The 22605-nt window shown below is 39.7% G+C and overlaps 3 protein-coding genes across 15 annotated transcripts in view; 2 read left to right on the forward strand and 1 right to left on the reverse strand.

Moving 5' to 3' along the window:
• Positions 1–22605, forward strand: part of RFXAP (regulatory factor X associated protein) — a 249236-nt gene that overhangs the window by 104450 nt on the left and 122181 nt on the right. The window lies entirely within an intron of this gene.
• EXOSC8 (exosome component 8) lies at positions 7–12005 on the forward strand. Its single transcript, XM_055701940.1, has 11 exons — positions 7–114; positions 2207–2243; positions 3362–3425; positions 5217–5290; positions 5865–5910; positions 6951–7056; positions 7144–7189; positions 7442–7538; positions 8588–8708; positions 11281–11387; positions 11791–12005. The coding sequence occupies exons 1-11, from the start codon at positions 98–100 to the stop codon at positions 11904–11906; spliced, it is 831 nt and encodes a 276-aa protein (XP_055557915.1). The 5' UTR covers positions 7–97; the 3' UTR covers positions 11907–12005.
• The window catches only part of SUPT20H (SPT20 homolog, SAGA complex component), a 37494-nt gene continuing 26641 nt past the window's right edge, over positions 11753–22605 (reverse strand). For 5 of the 13 annotated variants that reach the window (XM_055701926.1, XM_055701922.1, XM_055701923.1 and 2 more), the window contains exons 19-24: positions 21183–21495; positions 20013–20167; positions 17604–17659; positions 15155–15184; positions 13948–14053; positions 11753–12453 (exon numbers count right to left, since the gene is read on the reverse strand). In XM_055701926.1, the coding sequence (XP_055557901.1) occupies positions 12353–12453; positions 13948–14053; positions 15155–15184; positions 17604–17659; positions 20013–20167; positions 21183–21495 (761 nt within the window). In that variant the 3' untranslated portion in view covers positions 11753–12352. The remainder of the gene's footprint in view (positions 12454–13947; positions 14054–15154; positions 15185–17603; positions 17660–20012; positions 20168–21182; positions 21496–22605) is intronic. The other 8 variants (XM_055701933.1, XM_055701932.1, XM_055701931.1 and 5 more) reach the window with 5 other exon arrangements.

The raw sequence follows: 22605 nt of genomic DNA on the forward strand, positions 1-22605 counted from the left end.
CCTATCGCCACCGCTGCAGCGGCCGCTGCCGCCAGCCAAGGCTTCCGGCCGGCCGGGTCACGAGGGGCAGCACATCCGGGCGGGCCGCGGCGCCGCCATGGCGACGGCTTTCAAGTAAGTGACGGGCCTGGCCGCCATTGCCTCCCGCTTGCGCAGCGCTGGGGCGTCCCGCCTGTCTCCGTCCCCTGTGGCGGGCGGGCTCCCGCTGTCCGCTCCTTAGGGCTGAGGCAGCGCTGCCCCGGTGCCGCGGGGGGCCGGTGGGGCCTTTACCCCGTTACCGCCGCGGCCCTGCGCCGCCCCCGGCAGCGTGCGCCTGGCGGGGAGCGGGCCGCGGCGCGTTCTCCTCAGCCGTGCCCGTTTCCTTTGCGGTGCCGTTTCCTGCTCGGCACGGCAGAGCCGCAGCCGGCCCGTTTGCAGTAGGCGCTGACGGCGGTAGCCCCCACCCCCACCCCACCCCCCACGTTACCGGCCGCGGCAGCGCCCTGGCGGCTTTGCGTCGCGGGTGGGTGCTGGGGAGCTCCGTGGAGCTCCCCGCTGGGCATGCCCGCAGGGTGCCGCACGGCCCCGGCGCTGGGGCGGCCGCTCCGCTCTGGGGGTCCCGCTGCGGGAAGGCGTGTGGGGGCGCGGCCGGGGCGCGGAGGCGGCTGGAGGGAGCCCTGCGATGTGCGCGGAGGGGCAGAGTGAGCCCGGTTCGTTCAGCCGTTAAAAGCATGGTAAAGCAGAGAGAGCAGTAGGGCCTTGAGCTGCTTAATAGGGTGGGGTGTGGAGAAGGTAGATACAGGTTGAAACGTGATTCTGAATAGATACCTGTTTGAATTGATGGGGTGGAGGTCGTCGTGAAGGGTGGTTAACCAGGGAGGCTGTGGTATCGCCACCCTTGGGGACAGTCAGCGTGCTTGGGCAAGACCCTGGGTGATACAGCTGCTCTGTGGACCTGGTTTGGGTGAGGGGTTGGACCCAACACTCTCCAGAGGCCCTGCCAGCCTGGGCTGCCCCGTGGTTCCTGGGGCATTGGGAGTGGATGAGGGCAGCCTGTTGTATTGAAGAGAAGAGGTACAGGCAGAACATGTTTAGTAAAGCATTACAAGGAGCTTAAACCAGCATTCAATGGCTTCCCATTTGTAGCTGGTCCTTTTAGAATTGTAGAATGGTTTGGGTTGGAAGGGACCTTCAAAGATCATCATGTTCCAAGCCCCCTGCCATGACCAGGGACACCTTCCACTAGACCAGGCTGCTCAAAGGCCCATCCAGCCTGGCCTTGAGCACTGCCAGGGATGGGGCATCTACAGCTTCTCTGGGCAGCCTGTGCCAGTGTCCTTGCTTCCAGATTTATGGCTGAAATGTGTGGAACAAGGTTTAGCAAATGCTGTTAGATGAATTGGAAGTGAACAGGCCATGTGGTGTTAAAAACCAGTAGGACGATATATGGGGAACCAATGGAGGCTAATTCATGCTTCATCACAACATGAGTTGTGATGCCTCTATATGTTAGTTTGCATTTGAAGAAACTTGCCTTCTCCAGTTACCCTTCCCCCCTGCACCTGCCTCCCCCTCCCATGTTTATTTTAACAAAACTGAGAAGGCTTTGTTCAAACATTAACAACTCTGTTACAAGGTTTTTCTTACTTTCACATTCTCTGTTTAAAATACTAATACACAAATGCTGTTAATATTATATAATTAATAATTAACATTAATCTCAACTGAAGCACTGCATGAAATATATTTCTTAATTTTATATTTTCTTAAAAGATTCTAAGAAAAACTAATATTTCACAACTGTGAAAGGGTTTTAGACCATTTTATACATCTGAATGCAGTCCCTGAATGAAGAGATATTTCAGGCACTGTAATAAAATTACCCTTTATGCATTTCTTCAAAAACATTTTACACTTTTGTCTCAATAAACACGCCTTTGGAATTGACACCAATAGTCAATATCATTGAGGTGAAGGTAATAGTTTTTCTGTAGGTGTATGTGCAGGTAGGTTCCTTGTAAGGACGAAGTGTTTTGGAAGTGAATGCCGGAAAACGTCTTAGATCAGCGTAGTTTCCTCATCTTTCTGTAATTGTGTTGCTAAGCAGCTTTGCCAGTCATCTTGATTCTCAAATTATTTGTTCTTGTAGGTCAGTGCTTGCTTATCTTTTCTGCTCTCTTACCTACTTGGGAGCTTGCATGTGAACTTCTCTTTCTGTCTGTTTTAGAATGGTGGAACCATTGGAATATTACAGAAGATTTTTGGTGAGTAAAGCATGATATGCACATGTAAATTACTTGTAATCAGTTTTTTCTTGCTTGCTTCTGCTTTTCTAATTCATCTGTATGGAAACCTGAAACTATAAGGGAAAAAGAAAAACTCACTGAGCCGGGGTAAAAATGGTCATTTGCTTCAGAACATGTTTTTTCCATCTGTCAGTGGCATTGATGCTGTAGCAGGTTGTGTCCCTGTTCAACTCGATGGGTAAATGCTTCTGTTGGCCTTGAAAGGGATGGGAGTTAAATTTGACCAAGATGGTGATGCAGCTTTGTGTTTATTACAAAATTATGTCAGACCAGCCTTTCAGATGCTACTAAAAATAAATAATAGAGAATATTGCTGCTAAACACGCTCACCATAACTGTGAAGGAAAACCACTGATTTTTTTTGTATATTAAATTGGTCTATCCATTACTGAGATAGTATTGACTCAGAAATGGGGTTTGTATGTTTGCATTCAGTTTTGGTTCTCATAATTGGACGAAAAGTCTTTGCTTTTGAGAAGGTTGAAATTGTGATTAGTAATTCAGATCTAGTGTGATGGTGAATTGGTGCAATTTCTAACTTAAGGTTCAGATGTTGTTCAGTTTCTGACTGATGGTATTTGACTGTTGGGGTGTTTTTTGGGGGCTGGATTTTGTATTGGTGTTTGGGTTGTTGGGTTTTTTTACCCTTTAGTTCACTCTACTGTTAATTTTAAGAGCTCCACTAGGTGGGGATGGGGGTCGGGAATTGCCTAAAAAATATAGACAGTGCAGGCAGGTAGAAACTCTCATTCCAAGGTAACAGTGAATATTCATTCTTGGATGATATTCTGAATCTAGCCTGTAGTTCTTACTCTTGAGACAGTCAATCTATTGTTATATTTAATTTCTAAATAAATTATAATAAACAGGTTTTTTTGCAGGCATACAACTGCAAGCTAACTTATCAGTTGATGAAAAAAATGTCTAGAATATAACTGTTTTCTCTAGCATTTTTGTAGCTGCGTATTTCTGCTTAAAAGGAGAATACTATTTCATGTGAAGTCCTATAGCATAAATATTGGTGTATTATTTAGTAAAATAAGTTTTCTGATTTGAAATTTGTAATTTTTCTTTAGAAAGAGAACTGTCGACCTGATGGAAGGGAGTTAGGCGAATTCCGGGCAACTACTGTCAACATAGGCAAGTGCTTATTTGGAATAATAATAATGGGGGAGGTATTACTCATCTCAGATTTTAATAATGACCTTAATGACTTGTTAATCAGTTTTCTTGGTTCTTGTGTTTTGAAACAAGAAAGAGGAAGGATTTTTATTTATAGTTTTAACAGGCATAAAAGAGAACTCATGGTACAGTAATATATTTGAGCACTGTTATCCAGTCGTGCCCTTGGGCTGGTGTGTGCAGTGTAATTATTTGAATCTGCTCCTGGGCTGGTGATGCACAGCACAGTTTGGGTGGCTGTGGAAGCTTGTCTCTTTCTAAGATCAGCAGTGTATGTTGTAGGTGCTGAAGGCAGTGTCTAGGCATATACTACCCAGTACAAAATTCATGCCCTAGCATCTTGAAATAGGCAGTGACTCCTGGCTTCTGCTTTGTTCTAAGCTTGATGGGCAACTGTCTCAAGCAGAGGCAAGATACCCTTTCTGCAGGGAGCATCAGCACTTTACCTGCCTTTCTTACACCTCATAATTTCTAAAAGTAAAACGCAGGTTAGCATACCAGCATGGAATAGTTGCAGATTATTGCTCAGACTTGACACTGCAGGTCTCTTCCATTGTAAAACACGGTCTTCATTTAGGTCTTGCTGTAAGTTAGGCAGAAGGTGGGCTTACAGTAACCATCTATGATTTCTGGTGTAAAAAAGTACACTGGAGATCAGTTACTGCATCCAGTCTTGTTCAGCATCTTCATTAATGATCTGGATGATGGGACAAAGTGTGCCCACAGCAAGTTTGCAGATGACGCCAAACTGGGATCAGTGGCTGATGTGCCAGGGGGTCAATGCTGCCATCCAGAGGGACCTCCGCAGGCTGGAGAAATGGGCCAACAGGAACCTCATCAAGTTCAACAAAGAGAAATAAAAAGTCCTGCACCAGGGCAGGAACAACCCCAGGCACCAATATGTGCCGGGGGCCACCCAGCTGGAAAGCAGCTTGGCAGAAAAGGGCCAGGGAATTGTGGTGGACGTAGGATTGAACATGAGCCAGCAATGTGCTCTCCTTCGCGAAGGTGGTCAATGTTATCCTGGGCTGCATATTGTCAGCAGGTTGAGGGAGGTGATCCTTCTCCTTTATTCAACACTGGTGAGGCCACACCTGGAGTGCTCTGTCCAGCTGTGGGCTTCCCAGTACAAGAGAGACATGGACATGCTGGAGAGAGTCCAGCGAAGGGCCATAAAGATGATGAAGGGACCAAAACATCTCTCATGTGAAGAGAGGCTGAGAAAGCTGGGACTGTTTAGCCTTGAAAAGAGAAGGCTGAGGGGGTTCTTGCCAATTGTATATGAATACTTCAAGGGAGGGTACAAAGAAGACAGAGCCAGGTTCTATTTGGTCGAGGCCATTGACAGGACATGAGACAGTAAGCAGAAACTTAAACATGGGAGGCTCCCTCTGAACATCAGGAAACACTTCTTTACTGTGGGTGTGACTGAGCACTGGCACGGGTTACCCAGAGAGGTTGTCGAGTCTCCATCCTATTGTCTGAACATGGTCCTGGGCGGTTGGCTCTAGGTGGCCCTGCTTGAGCTGGGGATTGGACCAATGACCTCCAGCAGTCCCTTCCAGCCTCAACCGTTCTGTGTGATTGTTCAATACAGAGATTCTGTTCCCACCCTGGATTCATCAAGACTTTGCTTAGCCTGTGTTTAGTATAAAATGGTAGAAAGTAAACACTTTATGAAGGTGGATGTTAATTAAGGCCCTTTGAGTGAAAAAGTAGATTTTATTGAACAGCACTTTCTTTCTTCAGGTTCAATTACAACTGCGGATGGTTCTGCTCTGGTGAAGTTAGGAAATACTACGGTGGTTTGTGGAGTTAAAGCGGTATGGTTGGTTTTCATTTAATTTAGCTGTTAGTTGAACTTGTGCATTCATGTTTAGAATGAATCTCCTGCAATTACAATAATATGTAAGTCAGACACAATTACAGTCTTTCACCTGACTTACTTTCAGATGACAAAGTTAATATATTAATTGTCTAATCCTACCTGTATAATATTAGAACATGTATTTTTGTGATGTGTTTTGTGTATGGGGAAAAATAGTTACAAAAATAAAGCCTATTATTTCTAGATAAAAGCTATATAGTTGAAGAGTTAAAGAGTTACTGAATATTGATCAGTAACTGCATTGGTAATTAGTTGGCTGGACTATTAAGTGCTGTGTTGGCCTGACGTGAACTGAGACAAATCACTCCACATCCCTGTGTTGGGTTTTCCCATAGGAGAAATACAGACCAGGACTGATGAAAAATGGCTCTTATAAATCTTGTTGGAAGGATAATGGGCAAGAATATGACCATTTGTATATAGAAAAGCTGGAAAACCTTTTTGTACAAAATTCAGCTCTTCATTTTTGTCTTTTTTTTTTTTTTTTTTTTTTTTTTTTTCCCCTCCAGGAACTTGCTGCACCTGCAGTAGATTCTGCTAATAAGGGATATATTGGTAAGTTTTCCAGTGTGGATCTTACTCAGATCTTGTGTTGCTTCAGTTAAAAAGCTGTAATGATGGGACAGATTTGAGTGTGTTGTGAAGACTTCTGAAAGGAATGAATTTAGGTATAATTGTATTACTTTTCTTAAAATCAGTTTCCAAATGGACATATAGGCAGTGGTACTTCAGAAATTTCAGAATTCCCCCAGCTCTGCTTGGGAGTTTCCCATGTAAAGCTATCTTCTTATTGCTGATTTCAGGCCAGGCTGAAACCAAACCTGCAGCAGGGGGAAGTTGTTCATCTGCAGGGGGAAGGTAATTAATCTGTAAAAGATTGTGGCATGCACGGTTGTGCAAAGGCACGTTAACATTTGTCTTGAAGTTGCAGTATGCAAAAAATCTAACTCTTAAAAACACTGAAATAAACAATGTTTATTTCTTGGAGCACTGCAGAAGTCTCAGGGGTACATCCTCACTCCTGTTTGGAGCTTCTTTTGAAATAAAACAGTTCCGTGGAACTGAGGGCTTAGACTAAATCCCCTTTTTATAAGGCATCTCCAAAGTATGTTGGGCTTTGTGAACTTGGTTATGCCTGGGTTTTTCTCACAAATGTTTATGCATGTTTTTGCTTCAAGTCTAAAGCATCAGGTTTTAATGGTTGATGAAAAGCAGATAGCATACCAGTGAAGTTAGGCAGTGGGATGAAAATGATTTTGTTTCTTGATCTTAAGAATGCATAATGCTTAAAGAAGAGTTTGTGTGAGGTCATGACATTCATAGCAGGGTTACAAATAGAAAATGGTAGTTAGGAGTGTGTGCTGCTCCATGGAATATGTAGTTTCCGAGTACAGAGTACTAAGAGTTCTTTAATACAAACTCACACATAATTTTATTTTTGAGGGGAGTAGGAAAGATTGATAGAAAAATTCTTGGTCTTGCCTTTCATTTGAAGTACATAAAATGGTATTAAGAGTGTGTATTGTCTTATTTCTATTCTTGATGTTCCATTGCCTGCTTTCATTAGCTTATGACTAACGATTCTTGCTACCTAGTTCCAAATGTAGAATTGCCATCCCTCTGTTCAACGAAGTTTCGCTCTGGACCACCTGGTGAAGAGGCTCAAGCAGCAAGCCAGTTCATTGCAGATGTGATCGAAAAGTAAGAACCATCTTAGTGCATTTAAAACACGAACAGCTCTGCAAGATGGTTTTGTGGTTCCTGATTTACTCTCTCATTTTATTTTAGTTCACAGATAATAGCGAAAGAAGATCTATGTATTGCAAACGGCAAGGTAAGTTGTATCTCAAAATGAAGAGGGACATGCTAACAAGATCACGGTGTTGAGACGTTAAAGAAGGTATTTGGGGTTATAGGTTGTTCTGTTGGTTTTGCTTTTTAGTCTTCATAGTTTGGTTTACATCTGAAGTGTAAAAGTCGTATGATAGAAATAAGTGTCTTTGTTCCTGTGGCCTGCGTTTTCTTAGGTATTGCACCGTTCACTTAGCTGCTGTAATATCTCACATGTGCAAACCTTTTTTGATAGCTTGCTTGGGTGTTATACTGTGATATCATATGTCTGGACTACGATGGAAACATTTTGGATGCCAGTGCCTTTGCTTTATTAGCAGCATTAAAAAATGGTAAGTCTTCTCTAGAGCAAGAGACATACTCTGATTAATGTTGCTTGAAGAAATACCTATTCATGATGGTTCAAAACTAATGTAACTGGTTCACAGTTCCTTAAGACTGCTTGTTTCCTGTCATTTAAATGCTAAATTACTGAACTGCAGATACAAAGTGGAAATGATGGTACGGATGGCATAGATGTGTAACACCTGGGGGAGCAGGATCTTTTTGTATGCCTGTTACTGCTCTCTTACAAGACCAATAGCTATTCTGCCACGTGTTCTTCTGTGTCAGAGATCTGAATCTTTCAGGAGTGGCCATAAACAACTTTAATGTCTAGATCGGGGTCTTGCCTTGCTAATGTATGTTCTGTAGGCAGAAGCAGTCATTAGGGCTTTGCTTACACAAATATTCTGTCACAACAGAATATTCCTGGCTTAATGTGTTATAGTTTGAAAACACTGTTTTCATGCGTGCAACACATGGATTGATTATGGATGCACATGAGGCAGTATAAAGGGAAGCTTATAGCAAGGCCTCCTTTTCTAACTGTGGCTTGCTTGCCTTTGAATTCCTTTATCTACTTTGCTCATGATTTCCCCATCTCCAACACTGTATGGGCTGTCAAAGCAAGAGTTATCTGAAAATCACATGGTACTGTTTCTACAAATACACAAAATTCATGAGATTAGACTATATTATTGGTTTTTATATGTCCAGTAGGCTTTTGGCAGGAAACAAAAAACTTTTTGTTAAATATGATTATAAAGTATTGCATTTTCTGATTACAAAATGGCACACAATTACTTCTGTTAGGAAGAATGTTGTCTTTAGGAGAAAAACTAAATAGTTCCTTGAATGGATAGCTCTAAGCTAAATACTTTCCTCAGATTGAAGAGGTTTTTTTGTGTAGAACACCAGTAATGTAACCAAAATTGTATTGATTGATTTTCAGTGGCTTAAAAGAACAGCTTAAATATTTCAGTAGTCTTGGGCATCTCTAGGCCTACTAAAATCAGCGATGTTTAATATGATACCATTGTCATTGTTTTCACCTCTTCAGTACAGTTGCCATCAGTTACAATCAATGAAGAAACTGGTTTATCAGAAGTTAATTTAAAACAGAAGAATCCTTTGGTCATCAGAAAGCATCCGGTTGCCACGTCATTCGCTATATTCGATGAGTAAGTTTGTAACTGTTTTGTACTTCAGAAAACCACTGTGTATGTAAAAAGTGAAAGAGTGCATGAAGAGCATGCGGTGTAAGGCAGCACTGTTTCACTTCATTGTAAATCTATAGCCTCTTGTTGAAGTGACCTGTAGTTCTGCAATGTGAATGAGTATGCAGAACAAAACGAAGTCTGCAGCTTCTTCCTGTGCCTTAAAGCAGAACTGGTTCCCAACCTAAGATACACTTGAAAGCACGGGAAAGTACTGGCTTATGTTTTTGCAGTATCTTTGAGATAAAAGCGTGTTACCAATGCAATTAATGTTTCAGCAGCCTACGTAAATTGCATATAAAAGATGGTAGTTTTTGAACAGCTTATACTAAGGGTTTAGTCAACAGAGGAAGTAAGAAGTAATGGTCCAGGTAGAACAACAGACCCTCTGGATGACTGGAAACACGATCACCCAAGATAAAGTATGACCAGCACTCTTAAGTCATTGTTCATGTAGGTAAAGAATCTGATAATAAGAATTCAAAATGATCACATCTGGTACCTTGACTTCTCACCTGAAATTGTGTACTGGCTCTTTGTTAGTCCAAGTATGTTAAGTATGTGTTTTGCTGCTGTTCGTAAGAAATGCAGTTATTTATGGTGGTATCCATTTGAAAAGTAGAAAATGAGAAGATGATGTGCACATTGCTATTAAGCTAAGATTTGAGTATATTTAGAGATGTCAGGGGTTTGTGGCACATTAATCTGTATTTGCAGACATCATTAGTGGGTCCTTTCATTCAAACATGAGATGGGGGGGGGGGGCACTGAACTCAAATGCTAAGTGATTACCAAAATGAATCAAAGCAGAAAGTTACCAGTACTTTAGAGTGCTTCTGTTAATTGCTTAAATACAAGTTCTTGTGATGTAGACTGAAAGTGAGAGCTTGGATATCATATAGGCAGACAGTTGTTAGTAGGATACTATTTGCACGCAAGTCGCATACTTACCTGTAGACAAAAAAGGTTGCATTTGGAAGAAGGCTTTCAGTGACAGTCTGATGAGCTTTGCTCCCTTCACTGAAACCAACTGTTGCATCAAAAAAGTTACTGAAGTCTCCCTTTAGCTCCTAAAACTAAATATTGAGGGATGGTGTGCCTGGGTGTTATGTGGTTTGGGTTTTGTGTTTTGTTTTGGTTTTTTTAATTCTGGTTTATTAGTTTTTCTACATCTGTTGACACAGCCCTCTAAATAATACACTTTACATGCTCAGGCTTCCAGAGACACTTTTTTTTCTGCTTAAAAAGCCTGCTTGAATAAATACAACTTCTGGGTTGCTGGGTAGTGTGGCCATGGGCGATGAACGCTGGTGTGGAGCGCTGCACAGCTCCTTGGCTGGCTCCTGTGGGCTCAGCCTCCACAGAAATAAGTCTGATCCATCCACCATGCTGTGTGCCTGGCCCCTGTGTCATGCAAAGGGTGACACCCCACAGTGCATGTGGGTAGAATATAGCAGTATTTTTGAGTAGTGTAGCTAAGGGGTTAAGTTTTCATTACGCTATTTGTTATTAAATGGCAATCTGAAACTACTGGTGAAGCTTTAAATTACCCAGAAAACCTTTAAACATGCCTTGCATATGAGTTCAAATTGAAATACTCTTGCCCTTCCATCTGTTTGTGTAACTGGCTCTATAGCCTTGCTGCTGCCTCCCCTCTGCCACAACTTGTCATACACATCACTTAGCATAGGTGTACTCCAGCTAAATAGTCTTGAGTGCATCAACACTACTAAATACTAGTTTACCAGCATAAACTGAGGCTTCAGGAAAACTTCAGCTAATGTCTTTCCTGTCAACCAACTGTTTGTACTAGGAGTGTTATTGATTATTTTTTAAAGAAACTTCAGGGTGAATGCTGTTTGGCTTTTTTTAAGTTGGAGGGTTTTTTGTTGTACAAAGTTGGCTTATAGTTCAGATCCCTTTTCTTCCCTTTCCATTGGCTTGCTCTATTTTTAACTTATTAAATGGTTCAGAACCAACAATATTCAATCTCTTTTAATGATGTGCACCATGTGATGTACGACAGATTATTTTGGCTGCCTTAAGGAACCTAGTAAATCCACCTTTGAACAATTCTGAGCGGTGTTAAGGGTTCTCTGAAAAGAAACTGAGAACTACTTTGGTGATTTTACCATTGGAAATGAGTTTTGCCTTAAGGTCTGGTAGAGATTAGCATGGTCTACACCTAAAAAACAATGCCATTATCTTTGCATAACTATGAAATAAATGACCGCATACTGCAAATAGCAGTTTAATGGCATTTTCCTGCAATATGTGGCTGTCACAAATCCACAGGACTTAGGCATAGAGCTGTAATTTTAACAGATGTATGCACTTGAATATGTGGAATTTCCTCACATTTTTTGTTTTTTCTTTTTTAAAATCAGTGCCTTTTGATAAGAAAACAGATAAGCCTGGGCACTAAATCCACCTACAAGTATTTTGTAAGACTACAGTAAAAGTTAATATGTATTTTGCAATAATGTTAGTGGAACAATGTATACCAACACCTCTGTACATGTTTTTCTTTTACAAGCACATTACTCATTGTCGATCCAACCGCTGAAGAAGAAGACTTAGCAAGCGGAACAGTAACTATTGTAACTGATGAAGAAGGCAGGCTATGTTCTGTCCATAAACCAGGTAGTTCCATGTTTATTACACAAGAACCTATGCAGATGATAACATCTAGGTCAGGAAAAGATTATGTACCACCTTTTCTTAGTAAAATGTGGATGCTTTACGATAAGACTGTCTGCTTGAGTATTAGATGACTTGCGCTTGAAATTAGCTTTTAAAAAGGTGGTGCGCCTGAAGTACAAAAAGAAGTCACAGCTTTACTTACATACAGTACATGACAGCGAATCTCCTGTGACACCTCTAGTTTGTTTTGGTTTTCCTTGCCTGAAACTAGAGCACATGCATGTTCCCCAGGTGAAAGTTGTTGGTCCTAAGAATTACTGCATTACTTTCCTTTGGAAAACAGATTTAGAGATACATAACTGAAGTGTACATAGAAAATTAAATTGGTCTGTTTAATTTTTAGGTGGAAGTCCTCTTACAGGAGACAAGCTTCAGGACTGCATCACTAGAGCAATTACAAGACACAAAGAAGTAAAGAAGCTGATAGACAAAGTAATAAAAAGTATAAAGCCCAAGTGAACAAAAGGAGAGATCTTTTCAAAAATGGATTTGTAAAAACTGTATTTGTTACTGTGTTCACAAACCTTTTATACTAAATAAACAAATACCAATACTACATTTACAAAGTTCAAAGTTCATTTTTTCTAAAATGTTTTTCACCCTTATACTATGTACAATGCTGTTGAGTGGTAAAAAATACAAGATAAAACATTCTGTTAAAAAACTACGTGACTTAAGCCAGACCCTCGCTGCTTTATAGATGAAATCTAAGTTCTGTAGGGTTGGCTTCCAAAACCAGTTCAGTGTAACATCAAAAGTTCATTTTCCCCACCAGTAATATAAAACACTGATTTGATTTTAAACTCTCCTTTTTAATTTGGAAAAAAAAAAAAGTCCCCTCTGAATCAAATTTTTATTGGGGGGGGAGCAAGTCTCAGGATTTTGGAGGGGCTGGTGTGCCTCTCTTACTTTTTGAGTGGCTGCCTGAATGCTGTTGATGATGCAGGTGAGCTGCTTGTGCTGCTGCTGCTGCCATAGCCATTTGATGCTGCAAGAATCGCAACTGCTGCCATGAAGGAGAAGGGGGAGAAAAAGCTTGTTAGTGTTGACTACAAAGCTATGTTTCATGTCAGGAAGAATGAGAGAAAGGTGGGGGAAAAAAAATAAAAGGAAAAAAATGAGGGAGCACCAGGTTGACAAAAGGAATACACAATGTACTGGGGACAATGAGTACAGTCAAGCAGCACCAGTGGCACAGAAGCCTGCTGAGGGCATATCTAACATTTTACACAGGTAGTTGGGACAGCGTTGTTTCTTTGCCCTTTCTCTCCATTGCAGTAACTGCAGTAACTCAGCAACTTCAGTGAATGTTTGGGTTACGTGGTACATATTGAATATAATACCTTCTCAGTGTATGCGCTGCATGTATTTTCTGTCTGTATCACAAAAAGGAGACTGCTAAAAAAAAAATGAAGTTGAAAAAAGCATCTGAATGATGGAATGCTAAAGGAATGCTTTGCCAGAACTGTTGCTTCCATGTACTGACTTGTAGCAGTGCTACATTTGAACTTACAGGTGCTCACATACATTAACACTATTTTGAAATCTATTGGCACCTGGCAGAGCTTATTTAGATACGTGCCACAAGCACTCCTTGAATGTTAGCAAATCAGGGAGGTGGATGGCTTAAATTAAAAATAAATTCAGTGCTCCAAGCTAAGAGAACCACAGTTGTAAAATCTTTCATGATACAGTTTGCCAAATTCATATTTCTTTTTTCATTTTTTAAGACCATAAAATCAGTTTAAAAAAAAAAAGTCAAAGGGGCAGTTTTTGGTTTTGGAGCTGAGAATTGTATTTTTAAATATTTTTTTTTTTTGTAAACAGTCAGAGTGAAGTTGCTGGATTACTTGTATCTGTTGCTGCTGCTGCTGCAAGGCTTGTTGTTGTTGCTGTTGTAAGGCAGAAGAGAGCTGCAGTCTCTGCTGAGGAAGGCTTTGCCCAGGTCTGTTCACGGCAGAGCCAAGCTGAGACAACACTAAGAAAGGAGAAGGGGAAAGCAAGCAGGTCAGAGAGGTCAGGTGGAGTTTGTCAGGGAAGGAAGACATAGGAACAGAGTGTAACAGAAAAGGGGGATCAAGAGAATTAGTTTCAGAGTCAAATTGGAAACAGTGCAGAATAAAGTACACACAATATACATACTCTGTTAGAAGGCAATTAGATTATGAAGTGCTTGTGAAGACACAAAGAGGTTTCTCGTACTGGACGTTAAATACACAGTTAAAGGAACATTCTTCAATGAAGTCTGGCATGGAAGTTCCCTGTATTTTCTTTTTGTCTCCAGTGTGACTTATTTTTGTGTGGTATCAATTTACTACACTTAACTGCCAAAGCAGAAAAGTGCATGCTTTGAAAGTCCAGTATTTCTTGTGTAATTCACGTGATGATAATAAATAGTAAATTGCTTTAACACAAGAGAGATTTAAGACCAAACTTCATTTCGGTGTGAGTTTATCAACATACACAGTTAAGTACAAAAGGAGGCTCAGCAAGCACATACCTGTGGCTTGAGGTTGCATAAAATTCCCTACTCCAGTCAGGTTAATTACAGCAGCTTGTTGGGCAGATAATGCCTGATCTTGATTGGATGGACCTTGGTCAGACCCCTAGCAAAAATGAAAAGCTTGATCCTTATTACCAAACTTTGGTATCAATAAAAAAGTAAATAAAGCCAGTGTGAAGGAAAACTTCTGAAGTGCCATTTAAAAACATTTAATTCTACATCTTCTGGTGCATGTAGATACAGGCTATAACGTAGTCAGTATTAGAAGTAGAACAAACAGATGTTGAATGCCCCAAAACAGCTGTTTTTGGCAGAAATGGTATCATGCCCTAGACCAAGCAGAAGTCCCATGTGGTTGTCAACCTCTCTGCAGTCAGCAGAGACTACAGTTTATGGTTGTAATCTTCAAACAATTTCCTGTCCCACTCCCAACCCTGAAGTCTTTAGGCGATACCTGAAACAATCCACGTGCAAAGGCCATAATCGAAATGTGAGAAGTCTAAAACTTACATTCACATCTTCATATTGTGTTAATTTCATAAAAAATAAAACTCTGCTTTTAGAATTTTATTTTCAGAACAGAGTAGCTCTCACAGTGATCACTCAAATGGAACTGGTGGAGTCTTATCTACTGCCTCCTGAAGTCAAAGGGTACTGAACTTAAAATTGTGCATTGATTCATAAGGTGGGGAAATAAAGTATTACATATGTAATTCAAGCAAACTGCATGGCTTACCGATCAGGGGAAAAATAAAAAGCACTTGAGCTGGTGCACTTCCAAGAGTCGCAATGCTTCTTTAGAATAACCACATGAAACAATGCCACTAAGATCTAGGTAAACTCGACCAAAAGATTGCACATTAAGACAACATCATCATCTCGATGAAGATGACTAAGAAAGACTTACAGAACCACCATTTGGGAAAAAAACCCAAGTATGAGACGAGAACGTATATATTCTGTTGGCAGCACAGAACATTGTTGGTCTTTTTCCACAAAGCATTTTGATTGCAGCACCGCGAACACATACGTTCTTGTCCTTCATGAAAACTAAGGAATCTAGTATTCATAATAGCTCATTTAGCTAGTGACCCTAGTCTTACTCTATAATGCGTGGTAAGAGAGAAGTTCCTTAGGGCAAGTAAGCCAATGCAGAGAGACTGATTTCCTCCAGAAGAACTTTCTGCCAAAAAAAAGGACTAACCTTTTTGTAAATGCCCTTGACGTTCAATGTCTAGAAAATAAAATATGAACTTGCATGATTATTTTTTTTTAGTAATTCAAGGAGTAACTGACATTTGGATTCTGTGAACAAATCTGAGTTTCCCATTAAACTGTCCCACATTCCAGAACAAGGCCTAAGACACAGGAGACTATACACCATAAAAACACTTGAAAGAGGCACCTTATTTATGAACAGTCAACAGTAGCACAAGCAAAATTTTGATAAACTGAATATCCAGTAGAGACTATTTGGTAAACGGAAGTCTTGCACGTCTGGGAAGACAAAAGACAAAGAACACAAAAGCAGAGCAGCTAGTTTTCCCAAACTGTGGCATTAGTGCTGGTACAGATTTTTAGGCACCAGTAGAACCAACCACTCAAAATTTCATGTGTTGAGAACAAGCAGATTGGTATCTATCAAGACTTCTTCAGTGATTGAAGCCTTTAACACTACTAACAAGCAGCAGTGTCTTAAAATTACAGCTTTAAAGCCAATTGTTACTTTGTCTGGTGCAAAGAGAACAATTCTGTTGAACTACCGCAATGAGAACCACAAAACAGCTCACAGCACTGTGAGTAAGTTTTAGCCACTCTGTAGTAACCCTGACTTTTTTGGCGTTTCACCTGATGTGTCTGCTAGTTACGATAAAGAGGACAACACTAAGCTGATTTTACACTACTCCTACAGCGGGCTGGCTCTCTTCATGTCACAGTTAGACAACGCTTAGCCAGTTGTCTTGCTACAGGTCCTCTATACAGGATGTAAATAAGGGAGCATAACCCAGCTCCAGTCATGGCAACAAAGCCGCTGCAGTCTTTGCAGTTTGAGAAGGTTTCGGAGGAGGACTTTCCTCCCCCGCTGCTTCAGATCTGTTGGGTAAAGGCTCATTTACTTGCAGAGATGGGGTAAAGAGAAACTGTTTCATCCATGCACCCCAGACTGAGGGCTGTTAGCACACACCTGTTCTCCCTGCTGCTGAGGACTACTGGTTGTAGGCTGCTGGGATTGCTGCTGCGGAGAAAACTGTGACAGCTGCTGCTGTGGGTTAAAAATAAGTGAACCACCTGGAAGCTGTAGAAGATTAAAACCAAAAGGCATAGTTCATTCAAACTGCTAGGCTTCCCCACTGTCCTAGGATGAACATGACAATGATGTACTCCGTGGAGGTTTGTTTAGGCTTTTAAAATCTTTTTAAATGGATCTGTTTACAATTGCTATTTGTGAAAAAGCCTTATCCTCAGAAAACAAACCTGCATTAAATTACAGCAAGTTATTTCCACAGGAACACATATTTTTATATTTCTAATTAAAATTATAGAGACTGTACTGATACTGGAAATTTAAAGGCCTGTCTTCAAAAGCACTGTGTATTATTTTCACTTTCAGAATATTCCACTGAATTTTAATAGATGCTTCCAAATCAACAAGCTGCAAGCTCTGGTGCAGAAAATGTGTAAGTGTCTTGATTTCTCTCCCCTACCCCAGCTTTAACTGCATTGATTTCAGCCAAATTATTCTTGGCTTATACAACTGGCAAGGTAGGTTGAAAGGATGGACTTCAATGTGGATTCACAGAAATACAACCATTTAATTTTATAGTAGAGCTCTACTCTGGCATAACTGCCTCCTGTGCCTGTCCTTTTCCATGTTTCTGGAGTGTGTACAGCAGTGGGAAGAGGAAGTAGCAAAGCTGCAGATGATCTTTTACTGGTGTTAACTTTTTGAAGCCAGGTGCAAGATTTGTGGAACACTGAAGCTGGAATTCTGCACCTGTAATTTACAGCCAACTTCAAGATCCAGGATCACGACCTAGTTCCACAAACACTCCCTGTTCTGCTTCTAAATGAAACACTGACATAATAAGCAATTTTTGCTCCTGTTTGTATATATCTTAGTGGAAAGAAAACATTTACAGACCTTCTAAACTCCCTGCATTACACAAAATTCTACCTCCACTACTGGAAGCTCTTTAAAGCTATTACTGCACCCACCTGTACATGTTGAGCTCACCTTTTAGGCATTACATGTGTAACCTCTGAGTGATCCTACTGTACTGTTTTGTATTTTTAAAGTAATCATAACTTCAGTTTAAAGAATGATTTGCAATAAAAGCCTAGGCAAATCCTGAAAACAGAAGACTGTATTTTAGGATTCATCTTTTGAATTCAAATGTCAGCATTTTCAGATTGTTACTGAGAACTAGCTGCTTTGTTGTGAGCTAGGAATATCATTTCTACCTGGTATCTTTATGGATATAGCTTCTTCTCTTATTCTAAGCATTTTAAATAAACAATTAAAATTTGCAGTAAATGGTTCATCTTATCAACTGGCTTCAAAGATCTGTGGGGGGCAATGCAGTAAGCAGCACTAACATGTCTCTAAAGAAATAAAAATTATCATTATTATTGTGTCCAAGTATATCAATTACCTGTAGAAGATTTAAGGGCCGAAGATTTGATGCATTTTTCAAACCAAAGGGGCTGCCTGTTAAAGAAAACATCTTTTTATTAGTAGGAAGTCTTTACTTAATTATATTTGTGTACTGCAATTAATACACCTTTCCACTGGGATTATTTCTAAACATTTGGAAGTCAGAAAACTGGCAAGTGTAAATTTTAAACTTAATACAATGCTGTATTTTCCATAATGTTGGTAAGTTCATAGTTACCCAGATTCAAAGCTAAAGAGAGTTAACTAAATAGAAATAAATCTGTACCACTACTAAACGCTGTACGCTGTAAACCATAACCTGTTAGTGCATTTACACAAAGGTTAATGTGGAGAATATCATGGCAGTTATTCTTCAGTGATTCGTCTTCTGGCTTTAAAAAAATTTACTGTTTGTACAGTAAATCTAGAAATGTCCAAGGGCTCAATGAAGTAACAGGCTCTCAGCTTCTCAATCGTTAACAGAAAACAACCCCATCCAAAATCTTAGCAACTGCCCACCCACTCAAGGGCTTCTGGCAAGACACATCTGCTTTCTTTGGCATTATTCCACATGGCACTCCTCAGAGCTGTGCTAAAAAACAGATGTACGTGTAGTAGTGAGCTATGAGGTGGGTATAGAGCAGATACAAACACTCCAGTAAAACAGCGGCTATTTCAGCTCACTACTCCCATCTGTTATGTGGGTGACAGCACAGCGTGTAAAAATCTGTGACACCGAACTGGTAAAGGTTGATAGTGCTTGAAAGGACAGAATTAGAATTAAAAGTGATCCTAGTGAATTGAAGACAGGGTCCGAAATTCAGTAACATTGAATTAAAAAAAAAAAGACAAATGGACAAGTACAAAAATTGTGAGTAACTAGTTTTGTGTCTATACAGCAAGAAAGGACACAAGAAGTTACAGTAAGGCACAAACATATCCAAATTGTTCGTATCACAAACTACAGAACGCACAAAAGAACCTCTTCACGCAGTTTACATTTATAAAACTCACTGTCACAAGATGCCGTAGATTCCAAAAATATAAATGGGTTCAAAAACCAGTTAGGATAAATCCACAGACTAGAAGTCTAACACAGGATATTAAGCACCAAGATCCATGTGGATAGTCTTCAGCTGAGAAAGTCTCAAAGCTGTAGATTGCCAGAAGAGGTACAGTTGTATACAAGGGATGTTTCACTTCACACTTTTGCCTCATCTTAAACTCTCTCCTAGGTATCCTCTAATGGCAACTGTCAGAGACAGAATATAAATTGGATGGATTTTTGGCCTAAACCAGTAAAGCCATTCTTACGTTAACGTAATGCTGTTGCAAAAAATACAGATAAAAAATAGGCAGACCTCATTTGAGGAAATGTTAACAGGAATGTTGTGAAAGAGATGAGATGCATTTATTCTGCTGTGCTCCACAGTGGTAAATCAGCCAAGCTCAGGCTTGTGTCCAGTTTTGGTTATCACATTTTAAGAAGGATGTAAGCAAATTGGACAGTCTAGAAGAGAGTGACAGGATTATGAAAGGTTTGAAAAATACGACCTATCAGAAAGAGAAGACAAATGTGGGACATGACAGCATGTTTGATACTTAGAAGGTAAAGAGAAAGGGTGAACGACTATTTTTCATGTCTGCAAGGAACAGGAGAAAAAAATAATTTCATTTGCAATTAAGGAGATGCATTATAATTGGAAAGAAACATTTTGTATGGATAACTAACTACTCTAAACAGCTACTGAGGAAGATGGGAATCTTCTTTAGTGAACATATTTAAAGACAGCATAGATAAACATTGGTTCAGTATGGTTTAGACAGATTTGACTGTTTCAGTGTAAGGGATGGAAATCTTGAAGTCTCTTCTATCATTCTGATGCCATAATCATACATTAGGGTTTATTTTTTCTGAACATACAAAGAAAAAACCCTAAGAATTTAAATCCTGCTTTAATTAATATTGATGTATACAGATTTATATACTCATACTTGAAGGCAATAAGGAACTAATTGATTGTCTTAAAGTAGTACTGCTGACAATAAAACACCCCACACAATTAAAAAGTGAATCTTATTTCCAAGTGCAGTCATGCCTTTTTTCTGGCAGTCATCATTATCAAAGTTGCACTTGAATTTGGAGTTTCTCTCAAACTTCCTACTGAGCATATCAAACAATCTAGGTTTAGAGTACGTTTCCCCAGTCTAGTGCCTGAAAAATACATTTCAAATTATCTCAAACATAGCCTACACTCTGAATGCAAAAACACATACCGTGTTGCTGAGCTCCAGCCATCAAATACACAATTTATTCACGCAGTGGCCACTTTTGTCCATTGTTCTCACAGTACGTTTTTACACTGTCCCTATCTGAAGGGTGGCTTTTCAACTCATTCACACTAACCTGCTTGAGAGGCAGACTGCATTGCAGCAGGCAGCGCACTTGGTACCAGACCTCCTGATGGTAAAATGCCACTCAAATTTATACCTGCAGGGGCTATGGCACCAGTGTTGCATCCCAACATAGGGTTTGAACCACTCATCAGTGTCTGTGCTCCACTGTAGAAGAGGAAAGACAACACATCAAACCCAAGTGGTACAAGTAAATCTGAGTAACTAAATTAGGGATAAAGCATCAAGGCAACTTAGAAATTGTTATACCTAGGGCATAACAAATATGTAAATCTGCATTCTCAGCATATACAGGGTTTTTTCTTTGGTATTATCTATGGAAAACACAAGTGGTTCTTTTATTCTAGAAATACTGAAAGATCAACAGTTTTCAAAATGGTTGTACTATCATAACAAAGTTAAGGAACAGGTTTGTGTTTTCCTTTTGCACTATATAAAAGAAGATCTCCCTAATTAATCAACAGTGATCAACTGCTGAACACCTCGGATGAGCAACTCAAGTGTCTAATACTTGCATTGAAGCAAACTACACGTCTTACACTGACCATCTGACACAGGATTTCATTTAGTCTAAAAAGCAGTTCATGTTATAGCATACAAACTATTCTTAACAGAAGCATTGATTTTATTTTTTAAATCAAAAAATGAGTTTTAATGATCAAAGATGTTTAACCTCCATGTTTGATTAAATAGTTAGAAAACAGATTTGTTGTTTTCTTGTATTTTAGGTACAACCTTTCATTCATAGGCACCTTAATATAAAATCTTTCCATTTTTGAGCTGTCTGCATGATATGCCACCTCCTCTCTGAATAAAAAAAAACAGCTTTCACACTTACAGAACAAAACCTCAGAAACCACTTAAATTGAGGTTAAGGCTTATGGAAACTATATGCATCCAAAAAGCTAAAAGCAATGAAGGTCTGTCTTAACAGACTTTTTTTAATATTCTGATAGTAGGTGTCTTATATTTGAGAGATACAAAGAGTTTCTAGAGGCTCTTCACTTTGTAATTACAAAGTGAATGATCTTTTTGTGCTGCAGATCCTGAAAAGTACCTATCCTAATGGATGCTGGACATTCCTGTACCACTCCCACCCCACTACCCCAACCACCAACCCACCCAGGACAAATTAAGAAACCATCATAAGAAAAAAACTTACCACACAGAGCCCACTACATTGATGAAGTTAAGTCCTGCAGGGTTTGCCATGACCTGGGTGGAGGTTGTTCCTGTAGTAATGGATGTTACCATGGTGGAAAGAGGAATGGTCATTACAGGCAGTGCCTGGCTCAGAGACATTTGCTGCTGAGCAAACGGGGTTAACAAAGTGGGCTGAGGGGTGAAGCCTGAATCTTGGGGAGTAGGGGTGGCAGAAGGGGTAATAGGAGTTGAGCTCTGAGCATCAGAAGGGTGTGGGGTCGATGAAGGGGTGTTGGTTGGAGTAGGAGTAGATGGTTTAGGAGTTCCAGACCCTGCTCATTGAGAAAAATAAAAAGTGCTAGTTTGTTACAAAAGGCCAGTCCTTTTTTGTATAATAAGGTTAATGGAATCTTATTTAGCACTGAAAATTTGTTCCAGTTTTTAGACTGCAAGTGTTAATTTCTACATGACGCGAGTGTTGCAGCACGCACTCATTGTTAAGGATGCAGTATAATCACACAGAAAACCCATTCTCCATGCTTAATTCCTTAAGTCATACGCCAATTTGTATCCTCCACTAAGTCCTTCCATAATTTATCATACGTTAAGTCATAACTCCACTTGGAAATACTTAAAATAAAACCATTTCTTAGTGACCATTTATCCTAATCAATGTTTTTGTCCTAAAATGTTAAATGTACAGTCTATATGCACTACCTGCACAACAGCATCATGTTAAAAACATAATTATGGAAAACAACAGATTCAACAAAGAACATACACTATTTCAATAATCACGGGGTTGATCTAAATTTCATCAGATATCAAAATTTGGCAAATGTGAGTTTAGCTAAAATATTTTTTTTTAAATATTTAAGAACCAGAGGATAATACTGCATCTTTAAAAGTTACTGTGTAATTCCTTCTATTTAGATGTAGCATGTATAGCTATATTTGTTGTGGATGCAGTAAGCACAGTTTATCAATAAAAAACAAAACCCCAAAAAGCTTGAGGTGGATTTTTGTTTTTTAGCTTTCATGTCCTGCAGAAAGAAAGGGAATACATGTGAATGTCCAGCTGTTGTGACCAGAGCCTTAAAATAACAACTGTGTGCATCAGATTTACACAATTCATAGCACTAACATAAAACCAGAGAAAATGTTAGAAGAAAACTTCTCTAAGTTTTCTTTTTTTCTTTGTGCAAAACAAGAAGGCAGAAAAAGTTACACCTTTTGAGCTATCCAGATTTTAAATTATTTAATGCAAAAAGCATATTATAATACTGTGCAGGATACTGGAATGTGCAGTATACAATTATTCATAAAAAACCTGAAAAGCTTCAGCTATCATTTCTCTTTGTACAAATCTGTTCACAAAATGTCTCAAGACGCATACATATTTTAAAAAATGTTTATGATCTATAGCTATGATTACAATGATC

The sequence above is a fragment of the Falco cherrug genome, chromosome 2, assembly GCF_023634085.1.
Source record: "Falco cherrug isolate bFalChe1 chromosome 2, bFalChe1.pri, whole genome shotgun sequence".
Taxonomy (NCBI): Eukaryota; Metazoa; Chordata; class Aves; order Falconiformes; family Falconidae; genus Falco; species Falco cherrug.